Source organism: Scardinius erythrophthalmus (assembly GCF_964197995.2).
Source record: "Scardinius erythrophthalmus genome assembly, chromosome: 21".
In the NCBI taxonomy this organism is placed as follows: Eukaryota; Metazoa; Chordata; class Actinopteri; order Cypriniformes; family Leuciscidae; genus Scardinius; species Scardinius erythrophthalmus.
In genome coordinates, this window is record NC_138241.1 from 24,936,601 (window position 1) to 24,960,582 (window position 23,982).

The following is a 23,982-nucleotide window of genomic DNA, read 5'->3' on the forward strand; positions in this document are numbered from 1 at the left end:
TTCATTTCTTATCCAAAAATGTAATAAATTAAATGTCAAGCAAGTATTTACATTTGCAAAACATCCTAATAGAAAGTGAGTCTGTGTTAGACTTCAACAAGCATATACATGTGCAGCAAGCCCAAACAAGCTGCACACTGTAACTTTGACTACAATATGAATTATTAAAATTAACAACATATTTGTTGTTGGGCATTTTTAAAATGTGATTAAAAAATGTGATTGGAATAATAATGTTATAAGAAGAACAGCAACTTTAACAGAATAATCATAAAATATCTGATACAGAACTGATCCTACACGTTCCTGTTCAGAAGACCTCTGAAACTCTAACACGTGTTTTGTGGCTTTGTTTGCCTTTATTATCTATAATTTAGTGACTGTCTTGTAGCTTTATGTGAACAAAACATTTTTTGTTTGTTTTGCGTAGCCTACATTTATATTTGTTTTAATGGCCAAATTGCACATTGTTTGGAGAGCACTGGGCAGGATGTGGAAACGCTGAAAAAACAGAAAAGTGTTCATCTGATGCTGCACACAGAACTTGAATGAATTACCTGACAATATTTAAGCAGACAAAAATAAGTATCCTTTGACAAGTAATTAAGCTTTTTGGTTGGGTTAACATCAGCATTCTGTCTTTTTTAAATCAGAACAAAAATACTAAAGTTTATATCTAAAATCTGCCACTGAGTGGAATTAGACTAGTTAATTTACAAAGAGAAAAGTGCTGGTATAGACCATGTGACCCTGCCCCTTTTCAGCGTTTGTATGTTCACAGCATGAAGGTAAGATCTTACAGATTTATGAATGAAGCGCTTGTTTTAAAATCTTCCCGTTCTAATGACATATGCTGACATCCACTTTAAACATAACAATGCTCATGATAAATTGTGTTAATTCTACAATAAGTAAATCCACTTCACCAGGTTTTTACTCTTCAACAGCAATGCCATAGAAATATACAGAGCTAGCGCAAAAAGTTAAAATGCTAAATTGTAAAGATGGCTGCCCGCTTGTTTCTCTAACTAAAGCATGTCCATAAACAAAGTGTGATGGCATTCCAAGACACACAAGATGTTCATCACATGGCATTTTATATTAACAAAAAATACACATGTAATTAAAAGTTTTCTAAATAATATGGGAAAACATTACAAGACCAGACACAAATCTTTTTGGTTGTCTTCTTTGCACTAACCCAACCCATCATTGAATTCACCCTATCCGGTGCCACTCTAAATAATTTACTCCGATAGCCAAGTGTATTTAAAGCAGATCAATACCATTAAAGGACAGCTGGGGCATACTGAATAAACAGAGACCACTCTCCAGCACTACACCAAGCCCCCACTGCATAGCTTTATCCAATCTATCTTTATCTGATCTGCCATCACACTAACCAACAGTGGCGTAGAAAGAGTTAAAGAAATCAATGGCTCTCCCTTCACTTTCCAACCATCCATTGGAAGCACAAGCGCAGAGACTCCACAGCCTACACTACAGTAAGTGTTAAAGAACAGTCTGTTCAAAAAACAGCGCAGTAGTGTTTATCAAATGACCAAGCTCATCGAGGATTAGTTTTTCACCTTTTAGATCAGAATGATATGACTAAATGTGGGTGATGCATCAGCACCTTTACGATGGAATGGGTGATACACTCAGGGCCAGGTCTGAGGTGGCCATGTGTGTTTTCCTTCTTGCTTAGCCATCCTGTCTCCAGAGCGAGTAAGGGAGGGGTAAGGGGGCTGACTTTAGATGGTGCAGCAGCCTGAGGAACCCAGGCTGGGATGTGAAACCTGATCTATACTGCCTCTTTAACCCTCCTGCCCCCATACCCCCCTCCAAGCTCCCCGCGCTGCCACCTCGCCACAGACTCCCACTGCAATCCGATCTCTCACACTGTGGCTGAGATTGAAACAAACTCCTAGAGGGCTCCAGGGCAACTTAATCTAGGCCTGGCTGATTTTTAAACAACAAATAAGAGGGCAAAAAACATCTGTGCTTATTGCTGTACGATACTGCAGCCTTTTAAGCAATTAAGTGATTGCTTTTGCACATTCTACGAGGGACAGATCTGTGCCAATAATAATTTTCAACCTAGGTTCCGGGGAACTCCAAGGGAGTGCTAGGTGGAAATGCTTAGGGAAAAACAGTGTACATAAAAAAAAATACATTACTTTGGTATGAATACGAAATGTAATAATTAACTTAACAGAAAGTTAAAATTTTTTTTTACAATATTTTATTTTTTTACAGTATCCTTCACATGAGGATGATCATATTTAAGGGTCTGTGGAATCTATTGAACACTCCTGAACTAAAACATCTCTTTAGTCTGGACACAAAGAACATGACCTTCACATCAGCATAACAATTAACCATTCATTAACATTCAAAGAAAGACGGAACAAATAATTGCTCTAACAGTTAGAGTAAATAAGCATCACAACCATGCCGTTGCAAACATGTATGACTTTCATTTATCCGTGGAACATAAATTAAGATGTGACTTGATACAATTATTTTTTATTGTGTGGAAAAAAGATTCAGTGAAAGTGAATGGGGTCTCCGCTCCCTAATGGTCTGCGTAACATCTTCAGAAACTCCTACAGGTTTAGAACGACATGAGGGTGAGTAAATGATTTCATTTTTGAATGAACTCTTTTACACAACCTGGTTCTGTTCTCATCAGCACAGAGCTCATAGAATTTGACCAATATTATTTTTTGGAGAGGAGATTTTCAATCAAGCTGTGGAATGCACAGATGTCTGGCATGTATATACAACGAGCCTTTAGCTTTAATTTTATCAAATAAATCCACTTTCCTCAGACTAAGCCTCTCTCCTCCAGGCCTCTCGAAACAGACTGCTTCACAGGCAGTTACCATCTGTTTTTTGACCTCCTCGAGAAGGTAAAGGAGCTGAACAGACCCCCTTCCCCCCGGTACCCATAAATTAAAAGCAGCTTTTGTATTGAGCGGGCTAGAAGTACAGCCACAAGAAAGAGCAAAATCTAAAAGAAAGAGAGAACAAACTGTACAGTAAAACGAGGACATTTAAATGTAATAAATTTCCACCCACAGATGCAGACATAAATAAAACTTAAAAGCAGCTTTTTGTATTGAGAGGCGGATACGTGACCAGACCAGCCTGAAGTTAAAAACAATCCATGAAAAATAATATATAATCAAAAATATTAAGTAAGCGATGTTGTTGTATAGTAAAAAAAAGCATGTAAAACAGTTACCATATGAAGAATAAATTAATATTTAGAGGCAACGTACAGCTGTCAAATTATTAGGGGAGTTGTTGCTAGCATTAAGTTACGCGACTACCGCGTTAATAACTTTTTCCTCGGACTTTAACAGTGACAGTTTTTCTTCAAACAATAATAATGGTATTTTAAACATATAATAAACCGTAAAATTACGAGGATACTGTATTGTTTTGAGAAAATGCAGTTCTTGTAGTTAGTTAAACGAGTAAATTTAAACGTATTTTGCCTTGCTAACAGCGATAGCTCACTAGCTATCGTTCAACTCGCCGCACTCTTGGGATAATTTACCAACAAAATAATTTAATAAACCCGTAAACGTCCACAGTTTTTTATCTTTAAGCCTTGTACATTTGTGTACTGTGTAGTGAAATAAACTGTAACACGCCACGACAGTCGCTTTTGCCTTAATAAATCGAAAAATGGAAAGTGGAAAATGGAAAATTCAACGCAACAAACTTTCGTGAGGCAGCGTTAGCTTAGCCAAGCTAACACTTTCCATTTCACTTACCGAAAAGATTCTTCAGTAAATCGTATTTTCGTGTACTCCGTCGATTTAACGAGCTCTCGGCACTCGAACAATTCAGAGGGTCTGTTGTAGTAGTGGTCGTGATCGACTCTCACTGAGGTCCGTCAAGGGTCTGGCACTGACCATCATCGTAGAGTGTTCCGCACTCACTGATTCCACGCAGTCAGCGGACAACAGCTCACGGTCACGGCAGAGCGCGCGCTGATGACCGACTCCGCAGCGCCACCTGGCGACTGAAACTAAACAGTGGCGACGAACATGTAACTGATGATGCTGTACATTTAAACTAACTGGAGTATATTTTCATGTTCATTAGATAAAACATTTAACCCGCGGTTTTTAAACATAGAAATCATATTAGTTCATTTTATTTCATTTTTAATTAACACATACATGATTAACATTATCCTTACACTCTTTTTGTATGCTCTGCGTGCCATTTGTGTATTCTATACAATGCATAAATCCTTTAAAAGACAGTTTTAAACATTTCATTTGATAGAGTGCAAGTTAAACAGAATGATTATGATTTAGATCTAAATAAAACAAATAATGAACAATTAGGCTGTCCAGTCTGCAGTACGGTTTTATTTAATCATACATAGAGAAAAGTGCCCATCAAATTGTGTGTTATGAGCTATTTTCAGTTTATAAAGCAACTTCATATTTTTAGTCATGATTAACATGTCAGTGAAGACACAGGTGGATTCTTTTTTACGTTTAAATGTAATGGCATTGAAATAAGTACAAAGTAAGGCTGTTTCCACAACATAATTTCAGAATACAAAAAAGAGAACACCATTGGTAGTACTAGTTAGTTTATCATCTTATCTTGAAAAACACACCCATAAAGTACTACATAACGTAAATGAGTATTCCATAGAGCCACATCTCAGTTTGAAATCTCATACAAACATTGTATTATTCAACAGAAGACTGCATTAAAGACACTTGTGAACACATGCGTGTCACGTATAACATATTGTATATGGTTCTTAATTGTTTTTCTTATTGCAGTAACACTGCAAATGTATTAAATTATGGATCACTCTTTTTTCTCCCTGTAATTCCCAAGTGAACAGCAGATATAGCAGATGACAAATAGTGATAATACATTATGTGTAACATGACTGCTTTACATTCAATAGAGTTATATTCAAAATATCCGTTCTTGAAAAAGGCTAAAAAGATACCCACTCCTGAACCCAACACTGCTACAAATGTAATTTTAAATAACTTACTAATGTTGTGTAAAAAAGAAGCTAACAATTTATTAAATTTAAGAGAGGCAATTATGACATGCAAAACCATTGTTTGTGTTAATATTCAAAACAAAAAACAAGCCAAAATCAAAAGTAGCCCTCAGAACACATCTTAACTGAGGTGGGTTAGGTTAACTTAGATTAATATATGGCAGTGAAAATATACGGACACATCAATGACACAATCTTAAAATATGTCTAAATAAAAACTATCTTGTTCAAGTGAATTGTATGCATACAAATGTTCAATATCACCCAGCATTTAGGAAAACATAAGTGTCTGCAATTGCAATCTCAGAATTTGACCTTTATGTTCTTTAATAGGCATGTGGCATGAAACAAAAACTGTCCTGTAACCCTACAGTTGCACGTCAGAGTTGGCTGGCATCTACCCACAGAGAATAAAAAAAAACAAAGTCTCAGGTACCACATTCGTAATTCATTTTAAGGAACAAATGAATTAACTCAAATCCTCTGTGTATGTGGCTCTGTTTTGAGAATTAAATTATTTATTAAATCATATTAAATTAAGAATCCCCCATTCTTGGCAAAGAAAACAAGTAAATTATTTGAAACGATTATGTAAATATTGAGGTTTTGCACACAATACATAACCGAAAAAAACATCACAGGTGAAAAGGCCAAACATGAATAGTTTAAAATACTCTGTTAAATTATACAGCACATACTGTGAGGGAAACAACTGATGAATTAACATAAATTCTGTGTTACCTTTTCAGATGCCCTGCATGCAGCATTTTCTTCAAATTTGTTGATGAAAACATTATGACAACATAATGCTAATGTTGACATCACAAATGCATGAATTAACTCCCTTGCATGCTTTCACACATACACACACACACACACTAAAAACACAATTAGTAAAACAAATCACCCATTCAGCATTGAAAACACTGCACAACAACATATGGTCTCAATCTATTAAACATCTTTTTTTGATCAGTTTGCAAGTCGGGGATCTTCAGACCATTTAAGTTTACACATTTAGAGTTTAAGGCATAATAGAATGCATAGACTTTTCTTTCAGGCTGTTTCTGGTTTATAAATGATACATATGCAGGCAATCTTTAACATCCGCTAATAACCTATTCATTTCAAAACAAGGTTTTAGTCATTAAAACCATAAAAATTGTATGTTGAATAAATTCACTAAATCAAAAAAGTGAAAATGTTGTATCTCTTAAATTAATGTATATCGGGCATACAAGTGCATGTATGCAAATGTATCGAGCTATAATAAAAGAATAAAAGAATGACCTAAAATAACCAATACTCTATGTGCACACTGGATTTGAATTTGGAAAAAATGTCAAAACACCAAGTTTATGAATCATTCAGTCATCGCTTATATGCTGTTTAATAAATGATGTACTGTGTGTATTTATATTCGTTTTTGTGTCATTTGGATTGGCACCAATGTCTTGCCATAAAACCACAAATGCAGATGTAACATTAATTGCATTTAGTTCCTTCATTGACAGCTTCTGATGCACTGTCGAAGCATCTACACATTGATGGCATGTGCATGTTTCTTGCATAAGGGCTTGTCCTTCTTGGAGTAGAAAGGTTGTCCTTCCAGGTTCACGTGGCACACCTAAATGTCGAGACAGAAACGTGTCATAACTCCTTAGTGTTGAACTATTTATAAACCAAGTGGGTGCTATAACAAACCTACCGCACAAACAAAGCAGGTATCATGCCATGTGTGGCCAAGAGCTTCAATAAATTTGTCTCCTGCCTCAACTGGGAAGTCACAGCCATGGCACTTTGTGCTGAAGAGTGCGATATAATCTGGTGACAGAAACAATTAGTGAAGAATATTGTAGTGTGGGCTGTAAATTTGCATACACCAAACTTATAAATGTACACATTTGTGTTAGACATAGGCGGTGGCTCCCATACCTTTCTCACAATACGGCTCACCATCCTCCATATGGAAGAGGCTGTTTCCAAAGGGCTTTCCACAAGCCGCGCACACAAAGCAAGTGGTGTGCCAGGTCTGCCGCAGTGCATGCATCACTTCCTATTGAGCAGATGTTGAGGGGATTAACTGACAGTACCTGTGAAGAGTGTTTACAATCATGTCTGTGCACGTTTATGCAATGTTAATAGGTTTTCGACGTACTCCCATGATCTTGGTGTTGCAGCGGGCACAGGTAGGTGCAAAGAACTCCCCATAGCAGTTCTCACAGTAAACATTATTCTGCTCCTCCACAAAGCTGACATCAGCCAGAGATGTGTGGCAATAATGGCAGTTGAACTCCTCTGGATGCCAGGAACGACCCAATGCCACCAGGAATGGTCCCCTGAGGAGTCAAAAAACACTGCGGCATCAGGGCTCGTGAAAAAAATTCACGAACATTGTCATTTTTTAATTAAGAAAGTACTGAACATCTCAAATTACACTCCCGTTCAAAAGGTCAGTAACATTTTTTAATATTTTTGAAAGAAGTCTCTTTTGCTCACCAAGGGTGCAATTATTTAAATAGAAATACAGTAAAAACAGTAATGTTGTGAAATATTATTACAATTTACAATAACTGTTTTTTATTCCAATATATTTTAAAAAGTAATTTATTCTTTTGAAGACAAAGCTGCATTTTCAGCATCATTACTCCAATCTTCAGTGTCACATGATCCTTCAGAAATCATTCTAATATGCTGATTTGCTGCTCAAGAAACATTTCAATGCTGAAAACAGTTGTGCCGCTTAATATTTTTGTGCATTTATTTGAAAAAATGTAAACAATGTAAAACTCTTCACTTTTGATTAAAGTCATTCTTGCTCAATTAAAGTATTAATTTCTTTACAAAAAAAAAAAATAATAATTCTTACGGACCCAAACTTTGTATGGTAGTGTATATCTTGTGTTTAATAGCATTCTGTCATGAAAAATTACGATTTAAACTTTTTTGGAATAAAACAAGGGGCAAAAAAGTGTCACCACAACTCAGGAAGTGGAAAAGCTAATATAAACATTCAATTTGGAAATGTTAAATATTAAAATGCTTATTTCTCCTTTGTTTAGATTATCATAATTTTATTTATTTAATAATTAAAATTAATTAATTAATTAATTAAAAATTAAATTAAATTAAATTATTTTTATATTTTAAGATTGAACACATGGGTTTGTGATAGAATAAAAAAAAACATACACAAAACAAAATGGATTTAAAAATAAGTAAAATGAAAAAAAATTTAAAGTAAAAAGAAATCACACAATGTTAATATGACCTTCATACAACTAAAATAAAAATGAAACTCCGGGGCACAAAAGTGCCTGAAGTAGAATAAAAACACCTATATATATTACAAAGGGTCTTGTGATGAATATTGCACAAGTGTAATCATACCTGATGATGTTGTTGCATGATCCACACAGAGGTGTTCTGTTGCTGGCTGCAAACCGCTCTGCTCTTTGAGCGACTCCGCGAGCCACAGGCGGGAAGGCAGCGGGGCTGAACGGAGCAGGGGAAGGGTTGAATGGAGCAGGAGCGGGAGCAGGGACGGGGTTGGGGATGTAGACTGGTGGTGGTGGTGCCGCCTGAGGAAGAGGCTGCACTTTGATATTTGTGGTGGTGGTGGGTTTGCTAGGGTCAAATTTCTGGGCAAAGTTGTCATCAGTAACCCAAGGAGGCCTGTTGGAAGACGCTGGAGCGGCGGCAGGAGCAGGTGGAGGTGGAGAAGGTTTGTAAGCCATTGGAGGAGCTGGTGCTAAAAGATGCCCATGAATCAGTATTGCATGCATACAGTAAACCAAAGATGGACACACACATACACTGAATACACAATCACATATGTGACCCTGGATCACAAAACCAGTCAGAAGTAGCACGGGTATATTTGTGGCAATAGCCAACAATACATTGCATGGGTCAAAATGATCAGATTTTTCTTTTATGCCAAAAATCATTAGGATATTAAGTAAAGATCCGTGAAGATATTTTGTACATTTCCTACCGTAAATATATAAAACATTTATTTTTGTGAGTGAATGCTGCACAATCGCAGACATAAATGGACAACTTTAAAGACGATTTTCTCAATGTTTCGATTTTTTTGCACCTTCAGATTCCAGATTTTCAGTTGTAATCTAATTTTTAGTTGTATCTCAGCCAAATATTGTCCTATCCTAACAAACCATAGATCAATGGAAAGCTTATTTATTCAACAAATGTATAAAACACAATTTTAAAAAAAATTACCCATGTGACTGGTTTTGTGGTCCAGGGTCACATATATACAGTGGTTACCTGGGGCGGATGGATATGCTGTGGGCATAATGGTGGCAGTCGTGACCACTTTAGGTGGAGGTGGACCTACAGGGATCTGGATGGAGCTGTGCTGCATGTGTGATGGCTGCTGCATGTGTGATGGCTGCTGCATAGGTGGAGGCTGGGCGTAAGGACTACAGAAGGACAGACCAGAAACTCAATAATATTTCAGTTCAAATGAGAAGCTACTCCACCTTTCTGCTTTTCCTAAACAATTTAAAACATTCACATTACACTTTCATCCAAAGCCAAATGCAGTGTATTCCAGATATTTTGCGTTCTCTGGCAATCAAACCCAGGATATATATTAAATTATATATGGTAGCACTTTATTTTACAGTCCTGTTTCGCATGAACATACTATGTATGTACTTATTGTAGTAATGACACTAACTAGGTACTAACCCTGAACCTACCCCTAAACCTTACCTTAACCCATGTAGTTACCTTACACTACTCATTACTTTTGTGGTAAGAACACTGGAAGTACATTGAAAGTGCACATACTGTAAAATAAAGTGCAACCATTAATTACATTATTAGTATTTTGTGAAAAGCAACTACACATTTACTACCCTTAATGCCCATATTTTTCCTCAGTGAGATTAATTATATACAGTACATTCATTTAAACATACTATGTAGTTCTTTTGCAAATTGTAACTTTTTGACTAATAATCACGTAAATATTTTTTAAACTACACTTTTAAACTGCACAAAAGTTTGGGGTCAGTATTTTTACTTTAATAGAAATTAATCTTTTAATTCAGAATTTGAATGATAAAAAATGCATTAATAGATCAAAAATGGCAGTAATGACTTTTACAAACACTCACAAAAGAATACTATGAAAAAAAAGTATAATTTTCTCTGAATCATAAAAGTATATTGTTGTCTGGAATACTGTGAGCCTGGCGACGGAAGTGTACACTGAATTTTTAAAAGCTTAACTTAAAGATATGTTATAAAATGAATAGTGCTCATAAATGGCTGTTGAGATAGTATTCTTAACTGAAAGTGGAGACGTGAACCCAGAAACATAATTTAATATGTCACAACTTAACAAGCGGCTAATAAGAAATGTTTCTTGAGTACCAAATCAGCATATTAGATTGATTTCTAAATCAAGACTGGATTAAACCAATTGAAAATTTAGCTTTGATGTCACAAGAATAAATTACATTTTGAAACATATGAAAATATCAATTTCTTTATCAAATTTTTTAATAATATTTCACAATATTACCGTTTTTGCTGTATTCTTTATCAGATAAATGCAGCTTTAGGGAGTATAAAAGATAGAAACTGAACCCAAACTTTTGACCAATAACATACATGCCTGCAATCATTTATTTATAACAAACATCACAAAAAATTTAATTATGTCTTTTGCACTAAAGTTGCAAGTTTAATCCATCATTACCCATTAAGTTGTCATAAGGTTTTCCATTTGTACAATATGTATATACAGTATATTAGCTGTTTTTAAAATCTACAGTCACCTAAAAATATCTACAAATTGAAAAAGAGTAGCCTTCAGCAACTTTAGTTGTCCACAGGCTTAATTGAGTTTGGATGCACATTCAGTTCTTGGAGACTTTACAGCTAAAGATGCCAAAGATGTCTGACCACATGATCCATCACATTCACATTTGCGAGTGTCTTACCTTGTTACATCTTTTCATTACAATTTTAATGCAAAAGTTTGAGTTATTTTAACAGAGCAGCACTAACCACTCTTAAAAATAAAGGTTCTTTATTGGCATTGATGGTTCCACAAAGAACCTTTAACATCCAAAGACATTTCCATTGTACTAAAGATTCTTCGTAGTGGAAAAAGGTTCTTCGGATTATTAAAATGTTATCCACGCCAAGAAAAATGCAAAATGTCATTGTTTTGAGCAAAATGACCAGGTTACAGAAGTCCTTTCCACTCATATACATAAAGATACATATATTTAGAAATGGTTATAACATGAAAGGTTAAAGAAAAATACCCCAAGCATAAGTATTATCCTTTGAGTCAGCAGTCAAGCAGTAAGGGAGAAAAGATGTGTTATTGCACATGTTACAGGCCATACTGACACTGGGAGGGGGAAAGAACTCTTGCTGGTTGAATGCAGAGCTGGACCACAGTAGTACCTGGAAATGGAGGTTTGGTACTGAGAAGTGTAACCCATAGAGGTCTGCAAGCTGAAGCTATAGTGTAACAAAGAGAAAAATGGTGTAGAGTCAAACTTATTATGCCTTCATTAAACCTGAGGCCATGTGCACTCATATCTGTACGACTGCCACCCTGATCCAAATATTGCATGTTTTTATGTCTATATGAAGAAGAAAAAAACACAAACAGGATCAGATACTTTGGTTTTCCAAATCAAATGCATATGGACATTAATTGAATATGCAATTACCCTTTAAAGAACTATGATGTGCATTCTGTTTTTGTTTTGTCTAAATAAAACAGTAGTACACTATGAGTACAGTATACAGTACTAGTGAATATGGCAGCAAATAGACCATGAACAAATCATCTTAGATGCAGACACACACAAAACAGAAAATAAACGTGCATTCAAAGCAAAGACACTATGTACCAACAACTACTAAAAAAAAAACAATTTAACACAAGATTCATATATTTCAGGACTGAGTGTGACAGAGGACCTGAACATTAATAGTCTTTGTCACCTTCCGTAGTAGGAGACAAGTGAAAGATATAGTCATCTAAATCTGAATTAACAAGACATATGACTATATATATGGATTCTAATAAAGATATCTTGAAAATAAGAAGTTCACTCCAGCCTGCATGCAATGAACGTAAGACTGCTGGATCAGTGTTAGCAATAGATACATGCAAAGAGAGTGCAGATTCTGCCATGTCTTAAAAATAAACTTACTTAAGAACAAACATGAGCATTAGTTGACATGGTACAAAGGACCATGGGACATGGGTTTCAATACCAGATATGGAAATTTACACTTAGGTCTCAAAATGACTTGCTCATTGGTATAAAATATAAAATTAAATCTCTAGAAATACATTTTATATTTAATATACAAACATTTTAATATTAAATATAAGAAATAAATTGTGCTGAAAGGGGTTCTACTGTACAAGATTAAACTGGATTTCTGGACTTGACAAGGACATATTAGAGATTTATAAACATGTCTTGCAAAAACAAATGAAATGCTTGAGGCACGCATTAAAGCATCTAGTTTAGCATTACAAATGTAGTACTCTTTAAAGAGGGTACATAGAAGTGCTTACAGTGATCTTAAGCTTAAAAAGGTAGTTCATGGAAGTATAGGAAAGATTTTATTTGGGTCAAGTCCTGGTGTTGAACTCATAAAAGCAGAAGCTCAAAACAAGTAATCTACCTCGCAATGACAACATAGATCAAATCAAATGTGATTTACTCGCTTCCTTAGGTTAGGGGGAAGAGTATCAGTAGTAATAAGCAATAGCAAAGGAAGCAGCTGCAACATGAAATTGAGTTAAGACAGAGAAGATCATTATTGATTATAACATTAATATGACTGGAGGATTGGCTTTGCTTTGAATCTCCAGGATCAATTGACTTTGTCCTACAATCTCTCAAATGTTATAGGCTAAAATCTAATAGCAATAACATCTATCACATGTCTCCACTAATAGAAGTTAATTAACATTGGAATAATTCATTAATGCTACTGTATGTACCTGCAAGTCATCAAAACAGAAATAAATAACCCCCCAAAAATATATATATATAAAAAAAAATCAAAACTTAACATAAACATAAATATACATACACTACAAATGTTTGAGGTCGGTATAGGATTTTTTATGTTTTGGAAAAATCAAGGCTGCATTTATTTGATCAAAAACTACACAGCTACTACCGAGAAATATTATTACAATATTTTCTAAGAAAGATTTTAAAACATAATGTATTCCTGTAATGGCAAAGCTGATTTTTTTCGCAGACATTACTCCAGTCTTCAGTGTCTTCAGAAATCATTCTAAAATGTCAACCAAGAAACATTTCTTATTATTATCAATGTTGAAAACAGTTGTGCTGCTTAACATTTTAGACAGTGGTACTTTTTTCAGGATACTATAATGAATAGAATTTGAAATAGAAATCTTTTGTAACATTTTAAAAGTCTTTACTGTCACTTTTAGACAATTTAAGGCATCCTTGCTGAATTACAGTTTTTTCTTTCTTTTTTTCTTTCTAAAAAAAGAAAATTACACTGACCCCAAACTTTTGAACGGTATGCATTGCATGTATACATACCAATGTGGAATACAATAAACTAAGCAACGGTAAAGCAAGAAAGAAAATGCAACGCATGCAACTTTACCTGCTTACAGTGGTTTGCTCAGGAATCTCAGGCGCCTGATTGACTATCTGCGGCTCCGAAAGGAGCTCATTGGGCGAAGCAGCGATAGTAGGTGCACATATAGATGCAATGCTGGTGGAAACTGGAGCATGCTCAGCAGGAGTACTAGATACAAGGTTAGGTTGCAGTGATGTCAGAAACTGATGTCAGGCTGAAGCCATCAATACAGACAGCAGCCATGCTTAGGCCGTGTATGTATTTATGCCTTAATTTGAAAGTTAATTTTTTTCATAAGCAGCTGCTTCATTCTCATGCATACAACATTTTTGAATACAATGCAAGGATGTCCATCATGGGGGGCAGGGAATGTTAATTTCTTTCTTCTCATTAGTCTATTCTTATCTATTTTTTCATTGAAGGATGTCTCGGCAGCAGAGACAACTGTAAGTGCTATTCTAGGGTGAATTAAATGAATCCAGACATTAAGGCTACAATCAATTATGTGCTCGATCAGGGACAATGAACTGCAGATGGCAGGACCTCACCATTTTAAAGTGACGTAGAGTATAAAGGTTATGTAAACCCTCTTAGTCTGTCCATAAAACAAAATTAAGTGGTTAGAGAGCAGTAGATTAGTGATAAATGATACTCCCCTGTGATCCAAGCAAAGAAAAGTGCATTATTCACAAATAAACATTTCTTTAATCATTTGGCATCCCCTATACATAATCAAACAGAATAAATGAAGAAGATAAATTGGTGTTGGAGCCGCCCAGGCAGGAGAGAGAAGAAAAGAGGCAAGCATCTAGCAGCAGCAGGCCTGGTGGTGGACCGATGATGACTGACCCCCTTCACACACTCTGCAAACATCCTTTCTGACCATCTCTCTATTACTCATGCAGTTTATGTTGAAACTGCCCACCGGGAGGGGCGGAGGGAAAAGATGAAATAAAGAGAGCATTTAAAGCTGAAGTGCGTTTTATTTTATTTTATTTTATTTCATTTTATTTTATTCCATCTTAATATGTACCTATAAGTAAGTCATTCCTGATGATCTACACTGCATTTACTTGAGCATCCCGACCAGGCAAAGCAGCAAAATTGGCTTAACCAACACAATCTCATGAGAAAACTATTTATTGAAGTGGTGATTTTGTAAGAGCTCATGCGATGTGATTCGTACAGAAATGTACATTTTTAAAATAAAAACTCAAGCCTGAAGATCCACCCCTAAACCTAACCGGTTTAGGAGCATAAGCAGATCATACTAAAATATGTACAAAAACATAAAATAGTTATGAAATGCTATGAGTGTGTTAGCGGTGTGCGTTAATTGTGGGACCGTTCTGGAAAGCCATTTAAAAGCAATTGTAACACTGACAATTCTAATTTGAGAATTTAATGAAATTCAGAAATAACACACTTCAGCTTTAATATCATTCTGTGTATTATACTGAGTTATGGTGATGGAACAGAGAGAAAGGTTTGTAAATGTTGGTTGCAGACATTTATGAAGCCTTCATGAAGATTTAAACACTTTCTGAGGTGAACGTGTGCGTATTGAGTCCCTTTCTGTTATTTTGAGGTGTACATTGTGAGAAAAGCATGTATGTGTGTGAATTTGAGGGGCTTTGGGGAAGGTGTGCTGTGGCAGAAAGCAAACACAGATTAGCATTTATAGCAAGCTGTGAGAGACTGAAATTAGAGAAATGATTTGAAAAAATCTGAAGTGTATAAACAAAAAAGTAAGTAACTCGGGAAATGATGATTACATCACTCTTTCTTACTCTCTCATGTCTCTCTTACTGCCTAATCTCTCTCTCTCTCTCCCTCTCTCTCTCTCTCTCACACACGCACACGCACACACACAAACATTTATAGGTCATAATGTCTTAACACTGTATTCCTCAACTGGCTATGCTGTCAAACTGAGACTTTTTAGTTATATTAGCAAAATCTTGAATCTCAGCAAATATTCAGAGATCAATGAAATACAGATCACAGAAGCAGACAATGCCTTCAGATTGAGGGGTTGCAATTGAAACATGTACTAAACTACTTGCAAACAAGTAAATGGCTAATTCATGGAACAGGACCGGAGAGCAAAGAGAGTCAAGACAGGCAGAGGGTAATTCGACAAGATACTGCAGTGCCATCTTCTGGCATTTTACGCTTGACACATAGTTTGGACATAGGGAAAGAGTGTTCTCATCCTAAGAGCAGGTTAGTGCAACACAGTCTCATGAAAAGCAGCCTAACATGTATACTATCACTGTTCTTCTCTTTACATTCACACATGCAAATTAGCATGAACAAAATCGGCATAGTAGGGGGTTGCGAAGATAGACTGAATGAATACTGAATGAAATATGACGTTCATGCAATAATAACATCCACACATGGAGGAACTGTAATGCTTTGGATGTTGGATATAGGTTCATTTTATCCAACCCCATGCAGTATTAAGTATCTGTTTCCAATTGTATAACTGTTTTGAGGAAAATATTAAGTTTTGTTGTTAAAGAAATCTAATAACACAAAATACAGAAAATGACTGAGAATCGAGTTATTGAGAAGACTTATCTTGGGTTTTTGAAAGCTTTAAATAAATGACAATTTAGCTGCATTCATCTACTTACAATCATTCATGACAGGAAACAACCATTATGAGATTGGTTAAAAACACCAAACCAGTCCTTCGGGATTCAGGGGAGGATTTCTAACAAGATAATAGAGAATATCTCTAAATGAATAAATTAGTAAAACAGGTTGTTAAATACTAATAAAGTAAAGCACACTGAATGATTGCAACACACAACATAAGAAGATACAGACTAGTACAGGAGAACAACAACAAACATACAATTCTAGATTCATACAAAGCTGCTTGGACCATAAATGGCACTACAGACAAGATATTAGCATGACGGAAAAGAGAAATTTGTCACAAAACACCAAAATCATTGTTTCTTGACAAATTGGAAAACATGGTGGCACTCTGCTGACTTGACATTTCAATATTTAAAAACTACAATAATAATGAGAATAATAGTCTGTCTAAATTATTTAACATATTATTGATAAAAGTGTGTGAAACATTTCCAATTATAGTGTTGTTATTGTATTTATTAACTAAAACCTTTCAAATTCGCGTTAATTATTTGAAATAAAGCTATAGTATATAAATGATTATATTATTATTATATTAATCTAATAAATAATAGATAAAAAAAATCTACATTACTCCAGATACATATGAAAACGGTGTTTTCGTTTCAAAACGTTCCCCCGTCCACACTCGTGTTTAAGCGTTTTCCAAAAGTTGCTCATCCGCTAAAACGTTTGAAAATGCTGAAATCACCTTACTCTGTATAAGTAAAACATAATAAAAGCTCATGAGATGATACAGAGAGAGCAGATGTAATAAATTTATCATGCTATTCTTCTGGCACGATCATTTTATCAGTAAAATATCCCACCACTCACTGTTAGGGCGAACTCAAAATTGTATAGTCTAAAACACAATTGTCATGTTTTGCCACAGGAAAGCAATTGCGGTCTATTTTTGCAGTAATGTAATATGAAGATTCTACAAAGGAACATTTCTCTTTAGCAACACTATGAAAGTAAATAGCATGGCACAACAATGCCAGCATAACCATAGATATCTATGGTTACCATAGATATCTATGGTTACAACAAATAAAACTGTACCGTTATCGTCTCTGTGTAAACTACAAAAATGCGAATTTGTGAAAACGGTGATGTCATGCGCATGCGTATGTGTTCAGACTATAGGCGCATAGTTTTTTTACAAAGTGACATCGCCAACTACTGGCCTAGCATGAATAATACAGCGGTTTTAGTTCTTTTTGCAGATCTGTGTGAACAGGGACTGTTTTGACAACATTGTCTTCCGTATGCGAAAAACCCAAAGGAAAAACTTTTACGTTTTTACATCGCTGTCATGTAAACATACCCTCAGTGTTGACAAGGTCTTAGAAAAACTGAAGAAATGTTGCTATGGCAACTAACTGAAATGAATTAAGTTGAAGTTGAAGTATTAAAATGACTAAACTAAAACTGAAATAAAAAATATTAAAGCTGATTGGAAAACAAACAAAATAACTACAACAAACTAAAATTAAAACTGAAAATATAAAAATAAAATTCAAAATATTACTACATACCATAATAGAAAGTAAACAATACTAAAACAACACTGCAATTAACCAAATACTAATAAAGTGGCAAACTTGATAAGACATATTAAAGACAAAACTATTGCCAGAATGAGCAAAACAAACATACAACTTAACGAACAGCAGGCAACAACACTGCAGTGATGTGTATTGAAATAAGCGAAAGTGCTTATCTGTTTTTGTTTCAGTCAAGTTGAGGAGAGTCTGATGAAATATTGGAGACAGAAAATATGGGGAAAATGACAGCACAACATACAAAAGAGCTGACTGATGCAACATATGTCTGTGCAACCTAGCATGACATGTTCATCTGTACATGAAGGCAGAGATCTGAATAAATAAGAAAAGGATGAAGAGTGGGGTAGGGGCCAGCCACCCAGGGCCACAAGCACTCCAGTGCAGTCACACAGTCTTCCCAGCATGCACTGCATGCAAGTGGGAGGCTCAGAAGTGAAGTAATCCAGTAGTGAGATGATATGAGAGAAGGGCATGGTTAGCAGAAACATTTTTCTATTCTTAAAACAATTTAGCGCAAACCAGCTCACAGCAGAGATAACACCATTTCCCTATGTGACAACCAGACAGGCAGAATTACCTGGAGGAAAAGTCCTGGTTTATTGACTCTCTCTACTCACAGACATTGACTTCCATCCTGCTCAACCGCTTGAAGTTCTGATGGCTTCATGTGCCTTCGCTCATCTTCCAGACACAGAGCTCGTCCCTTTAGCCACCACTGATCTAGCTAAAGATTATTACACTTCCTACAGAAATAACCTTACACAGACATACCATAAAGCCTTACTAACAGCCTCATTTTCTCGATAAAGCGAAACCACTGGATTCTAAAATAGTGATCTGTCAGATTTACAACATTGACTAGATTGACATCTTTATCACCCAAAACCCCTAGGTAGTCTAATATTTCACCACAGGCTTAAGTAAGAAATGTCTGAAAAGTTTCAGAACATCAACGAAATAATAAAGAAAAGAAAAATAGGATAATACTGTTGGTGATTCGAAGTTTGGTCTAAAGCTAAAGCTTTTGCTGTCTGTCAGAAGATAAGATAAGAAATGACATCTTAAAATAAAACTGACTGCATGTGTAAAAGATTTCAACATCTGCAAATCTTCTTAACAAACTTGTCCTTACATAATCATTGAAATAATATCCCAGTATCGAAGGGTTAGATTCTTAGATCTACATAGAAAAAGATAACATGACAAATTGTCTAATCCAGTGGTTTTCAACCGTTTTTACTCAAAGGCTCCCCATTGTCTAACATTATATTCGAAGGTATTTCGTCTCTAATTATGACAACACTGCTTGCTTTCAAAGCTAGCTTTTTTATTTCATTTTTTGTAATTTTGTGATTCCAGAAAATTCAAGGTTTTGATTCTGAATGTTGTTCAATAAAACAATATTTATTGAAGGTAATAATACATAATTTCAGTTTACATTTAGTTTTTTTTAGATAGATAGATGGATTTAAATCTCTTGTATCCATGTGTACTCTCATACCCAGATAAAATCCCATTTCCAAAAAGCCTTTCCACATGATTAGTTCATAACATTTCTTTTATTTGTTGGATTTGAAGGACTTTTGTACAGATGCAATGATGTTCTCAACAACCATCAATATGTAATCAAACAATCCGATACAAGTGAGAGAAGTTAAATAGTGGCAACAATCTCTCTAAAATTCCTAAATCTTTCCTATAGAGTGAACAAATAGCTTGAAAGTGATGAGCCAAACAACATAACTGACTTTCAACTTCATCTTTTCTGCTTTAATCTCACATGCTTTGACTTTCCTCTTATTCAAACACTGCAGTCTGTCTATGCCACCTGTCTAACTCTCTCTATCTTACAGCGTTTTACTGAGGCACATTAAGTATTTGTGCCGACAGGCCATGGTGCCAGTTTTTCAGTTTAGCGAAACGAGGGCCTTTGGCTTCAGATTCAAACATTTCCCTGTGACATCAAGACATATATACAGGAAAAAAAAGAGGAAGGAAAGGGAGACAAGAGAGGGTGGAAAAATGGGTTAGGGAATATGGCCTTTACTCCCCTGCCCAATATTTGAGGCTGCTTAAGGTGTTGTAAAATTTACATGTCCCCTCTAAATGTTTTGCATTCAGCCAAATACTAGAGGTCACATTTTGCTTTGTGTTGCGTCAGAAGTGTAATGACATTGTGAAATACATGAGAGCTAAAGATATGAAGAATGAAGCTTGATGTAAATACAACAGACCAGAGGTGTAAAGTATTTGAGTAATTGACTGTACTTCATTACTAAAGTATTATTATTTGGAATTTGTAGTTTTTTGCTAAAACTAAATACTTTAATCATAAAATTATACATTTTAGAATTTGATTTTAAAAATATCTTCACAATTCAAAATACATATCATTACTATGTGTGCAATTGCAAAAATCATAATTGTAATTGCAAACAGGATTCCCAAACACTCCAATTGCCCTTCCAATTTTAATTTAATTACTTAATTAAAATGTTTTTCAAGTTTATTCTTCAATTTCTTCAATACCTAGTAAAAAAAAAAGTTTGTTGTCTTTTTGAGGTGGATTAATTTTCTAGGAGGACAATCTTTTGGTTATGCGCTACGTTATTCACATCCTTCCTGGCTACAAATAATATAACTGGGCTATATTATTTGTACATCCAATTTGAAAGATTGGATATAAGTTTACGAAGACAGGGTTGACAAGTAATTTGTAATTTAACGCCTATTTCTAAAGGTAAGAAAAATGTTTACATTTTGATACTTAAGCACAATTAAAATGTGAAAAATTTACACTCAAGTATGTTTTCAGATATTTTGACATTTCAGTAGCCAAGCATTACCAAATAACAATTTCGTTAACAAAAAGTACAATTTCTCTGCAATTTTTACACCCCTGATACAGACAACTATAAATACATCGAGCTGTATTAGATTGATGCATCTAATGTGTGCGGATCAAGTTCAGCACAGAGAGTGGTGTTCGATTATGAGAGTTTGGTTGGGGGGTTCTGATCATATGTCAGCTTTTCAAAAAGCCTTTCAGGTTTTAAGAGGCAGAGGGCTGGGTTTCAGCACAGGTCAAATATGTGGCCACCAGATGCTGCTGCTAGATGCCTACCTTGATTTTCTCAGAGCTTCCTCATCAGGGTCTTGCACTGCAGAAGAGTAAAGACAAGGAGAGAACATGTCAGACTCTACACAACACAACAAATCAAAATCTATATCAAAATAAAAGGAAAGTGACAAAAACAGGCAGGCAGACTCACTGTATTCAGTTCCAGTAATGTGGGCGAGGAGGCGGAAGGACTTGGACTGCAGCTGGGCGGCTCTTTTAGTCCATTCAGATGGCCCCAGGTCATTGTTTTCATTGGGAATGACGGCCTGATACACTGGGGAAGCACTGTCTATAACATGGTCTTTAACTGGCAGATTACTGCAACCACAGAAAAAGCCGGTCTTGTGAAACACACACTTTCTTTTCAGTATGACAGGGAACATCAGCAAAATAATTTTCATGTATAACGAAATTAAATGCATTTTTTTTGTGGTAATTTTTTTTATTAAAATTGGATGTAAATTTACCTATTCTGACTAATTTACTGCCATTATCACAAATTTACGATGTACTGTATAACATACAGTTATGTTAACAGTCTGTTAACACTGATTTTTTATATATATAGATTGACAAATACGCAGAATACTTCATAAATGTGCTAATAAAGAGAAGCATGGGCAATGTGGCCAGAAGCTTGCTTATCACACATTATATCTCTTACCCAGAAGAATGACAGAGCAGAGCATTCAGAAATCTGTTTGTTGACATCTAAAACTCAATCGCTGACTGATTTCCTGTTACCACATTAGCAGACCCTCTTGTAAACCTCACCATTTAAACACGTTTTCACCAAAAACAGTCAAAGTCACCTAGCAGCAAGATTAAGGGTTTCAGATGAACATTTGAATGGTTAAGAACCAAAGAAATGGAACTGAAAGGTGCGGTCTAAACAAAAAGTAGTACTGTATGTGATGTCATCGCTGCATTAGGCTAAATAAAAAGGCAAAATCCAGCTATTTCAAAAGTTACAGGACAGACTCTGCTCATGAATACCAGGTGCATTTCAGAAGTCAAGATGCTCCAAATCAATCAAAGGGAGGTTAGAGGAAAAGATGAGAGAGAAATAGATAATGTGGTGATCAGGCATGCAATGCGCAAGGGAGGAGACGAAAAGAGAGTGCTCATATCAAACAGATGGATCAGGCTACTTACGATAGCGGAGAGTCAATTTCATTGCTGCCAGGCAGGGCCATTGAGATTGGACACATGTAGAGGGGGGACAGGGTACATGGTGTACAGTGTGATGGATAGAGGAAGCGGTGGATGAAAGGATGGATGGTCGGGAATGGAGTGAGAAAGGGAAAATTAGATAAAGCTTCTACGCTATGCATTAGAGAAGGCTTCTGACACGAGACCGAAAGCCTAATCTCTCATTTTCATGATTTCAAACCATACAAAGACCATAAAACATCAAAATACTGGCACCAACAAGAAAAAAAGTGCACAACTCATAATACAGATTACCAAAATTACCAAAAAAAATAAATCTCTTATGCTCATTAAGACTTCATGTATTTGATCAAAATACAGTGAAAACTGTAATATTAACAGTAATAATATAACCGTTTACAATTTTAATATATTTTAAAAAAGTCTTTACTCCTGTGATGGCAAAGAAGTACTTTCAGCATTCCAGTCTTCACGATCCTTCAGGAATCATTTTAATATGCTGATTTGCTGCTCAAGAAACATTTCTTATTATTATCAATGTTGAAAACAGTTTTGCTGCTTAATATTTTTGTGGAAACGTGATGCATTTTTTTCGGGTAGTCTTTAATAAATAGAAAGTGATGAACAGCATTCATTTAAAATAGAAATATTTTGTAACATCATTAATGTCTTTACTTTACTGTTTTGATCAATACAAGTACCCTTACTGAATAAAAGTATTAATTTCTTTCAAAAAGAAAATCTTACTGACCAAAAACTTTTGAACGGTGGTTTACCAATAAGCCATGATCCCTAACTTGTGCAACTGAGCATTCCCAACATCATTCCTATTTGTTTGCATCATTTATTCGTTATTTTCCTGTTCATCACTGTAAAGCTGCCTTGAAACAATCTGCATCGCGCTATATAAATAAAGGTGACTTGACTTTACTTGAAAAGCACACAAAAATCCAGCTGGTTCCATAGAAACTACACATAACATTGAAGACTTCGAAAACTGCCTTTCTTCTGCTTCAGTAGGGCAACATGTTCACAGCATACAATTTACATCACTATCATTTTGATGATGTTAAATGAGGAAGAGTGAGACTATATCCAGTCTATGAACAGACATCCTTTGGAAGTCTTTAGCCTCGTGAGCATTAGCAGATAGCACTGGCCTACTCAAGCGTAGCTGTTTGCCAGGCGTTATAGCGAATGTGTGTCATGCAGGGCATGGGAGGAGGTAGAGGACGCAGTTAGGTGCACTAGATCTTACCCGGACATCTCGCTACCCCTGGCCTGGGACTGGCCAGCAATGGCATCCATAATAGCATCCTGGGAGTACATGCTGATGGGGGTGTTGTACTGGGCATGGATGATGGTGGCCTTGCCTCCAGGCCCCTTCACCTCAATGGGCTTATTGGTGGAGAGGGCAGAGTCCTTCAGAGCTATAGGGTTGAAGCTGGACAGGTACTCATTGCTGTGCAAGTGAGGGAAAGGTGATAAGGGATGAGTATGGGTAGAAGAGAGACAACAGAGACAAAATGGAGGTTAGAGTGAGAGTAAGAGAAAGGGAGTGAGGAAAGTGAATTGGTAATGAAAGATAAGAACCCTTGGTTGATAATACCAGCATATGTTGTGTTTAAGATGCTGGTGTGCTGGTATTTCAACAAAGCTTCTTGATTACATTAACCAGCAGAAAAACCATGCTGGTCGACCAGTTCAGCTAGTCCACCAGCAAGACCAGCCTGGACCAGCATGATAATTCATGATGGAAGGTG

The 23,982-nt window shown here is 35.7% G+C and overlaps 1 protein-coding gene across 7 annotated transcripts in view; it reads right to left on the reverse strand.

Annotated features, from left to right (window-relative positions):
- Positions 1 to 4,376: 4,376 nt before the first annotated feature.
- ldb3a (LIM domain binding 3a) overlaps positions 4,377 to 23,982 on the reverse strand; it is a 46,954-nt gene continuing 27,348 nt past the window's right edge. For 5 of the 7 annotated variants that reach the window (XM_081350441.1, XM_081350443.1, XM_081350440.1 and 2 more), the window contains exons 6-14: positions 23,478 to 23,681; positions 22,202 to 22,225; positions 11,513 to 11,569; positions 9,350 to 9,504; positions 8,450 to 8,810; positions 7,218 to 7,398; positions 6,995 to 7,115; positions 6,768 to 6,883; positions 4,377 to 6,686 (exon numbers count right to left, since the gene is read on the reverse strand). In XM_081350441.1, coding sequence (XP_081206567.1) covers positions 6,597 to 6,686; positions 6,768 to 6,883; positions 6,995 to 7,115; positions 7,218 to 7,398; positions 8,450 to 8,810; positions 9,350 to 9,504; positions 11,513 to 11,569; positions 22,202 to 22,225; positions 23,478 to 23,681 — 1,309 coding nt within the window. In that variant the 3' untranslated portion in view covers positions 4,377 to 6,596. Of the gene's footprint in view, positions 6,687 to 6,767; positions 6,884 to 6,994; positions 7,116 to 7,217; positions 7,399 to 8,449; positions 8,811 to 9,349; positions 9,505 to 11,512; positions 11,570 to 13,726; positions 13,871 to 21,049; positions 21,087 to 21,197; positions 21,365 to 22,201; positions 22,226 to 23,477; positions 23,682 to 23,982 lie in introns of all 7 variants that reach the window. The other 2 variants (XM_081350445.1, XM_081350444.1) reach the window with 2 other exon arrangements.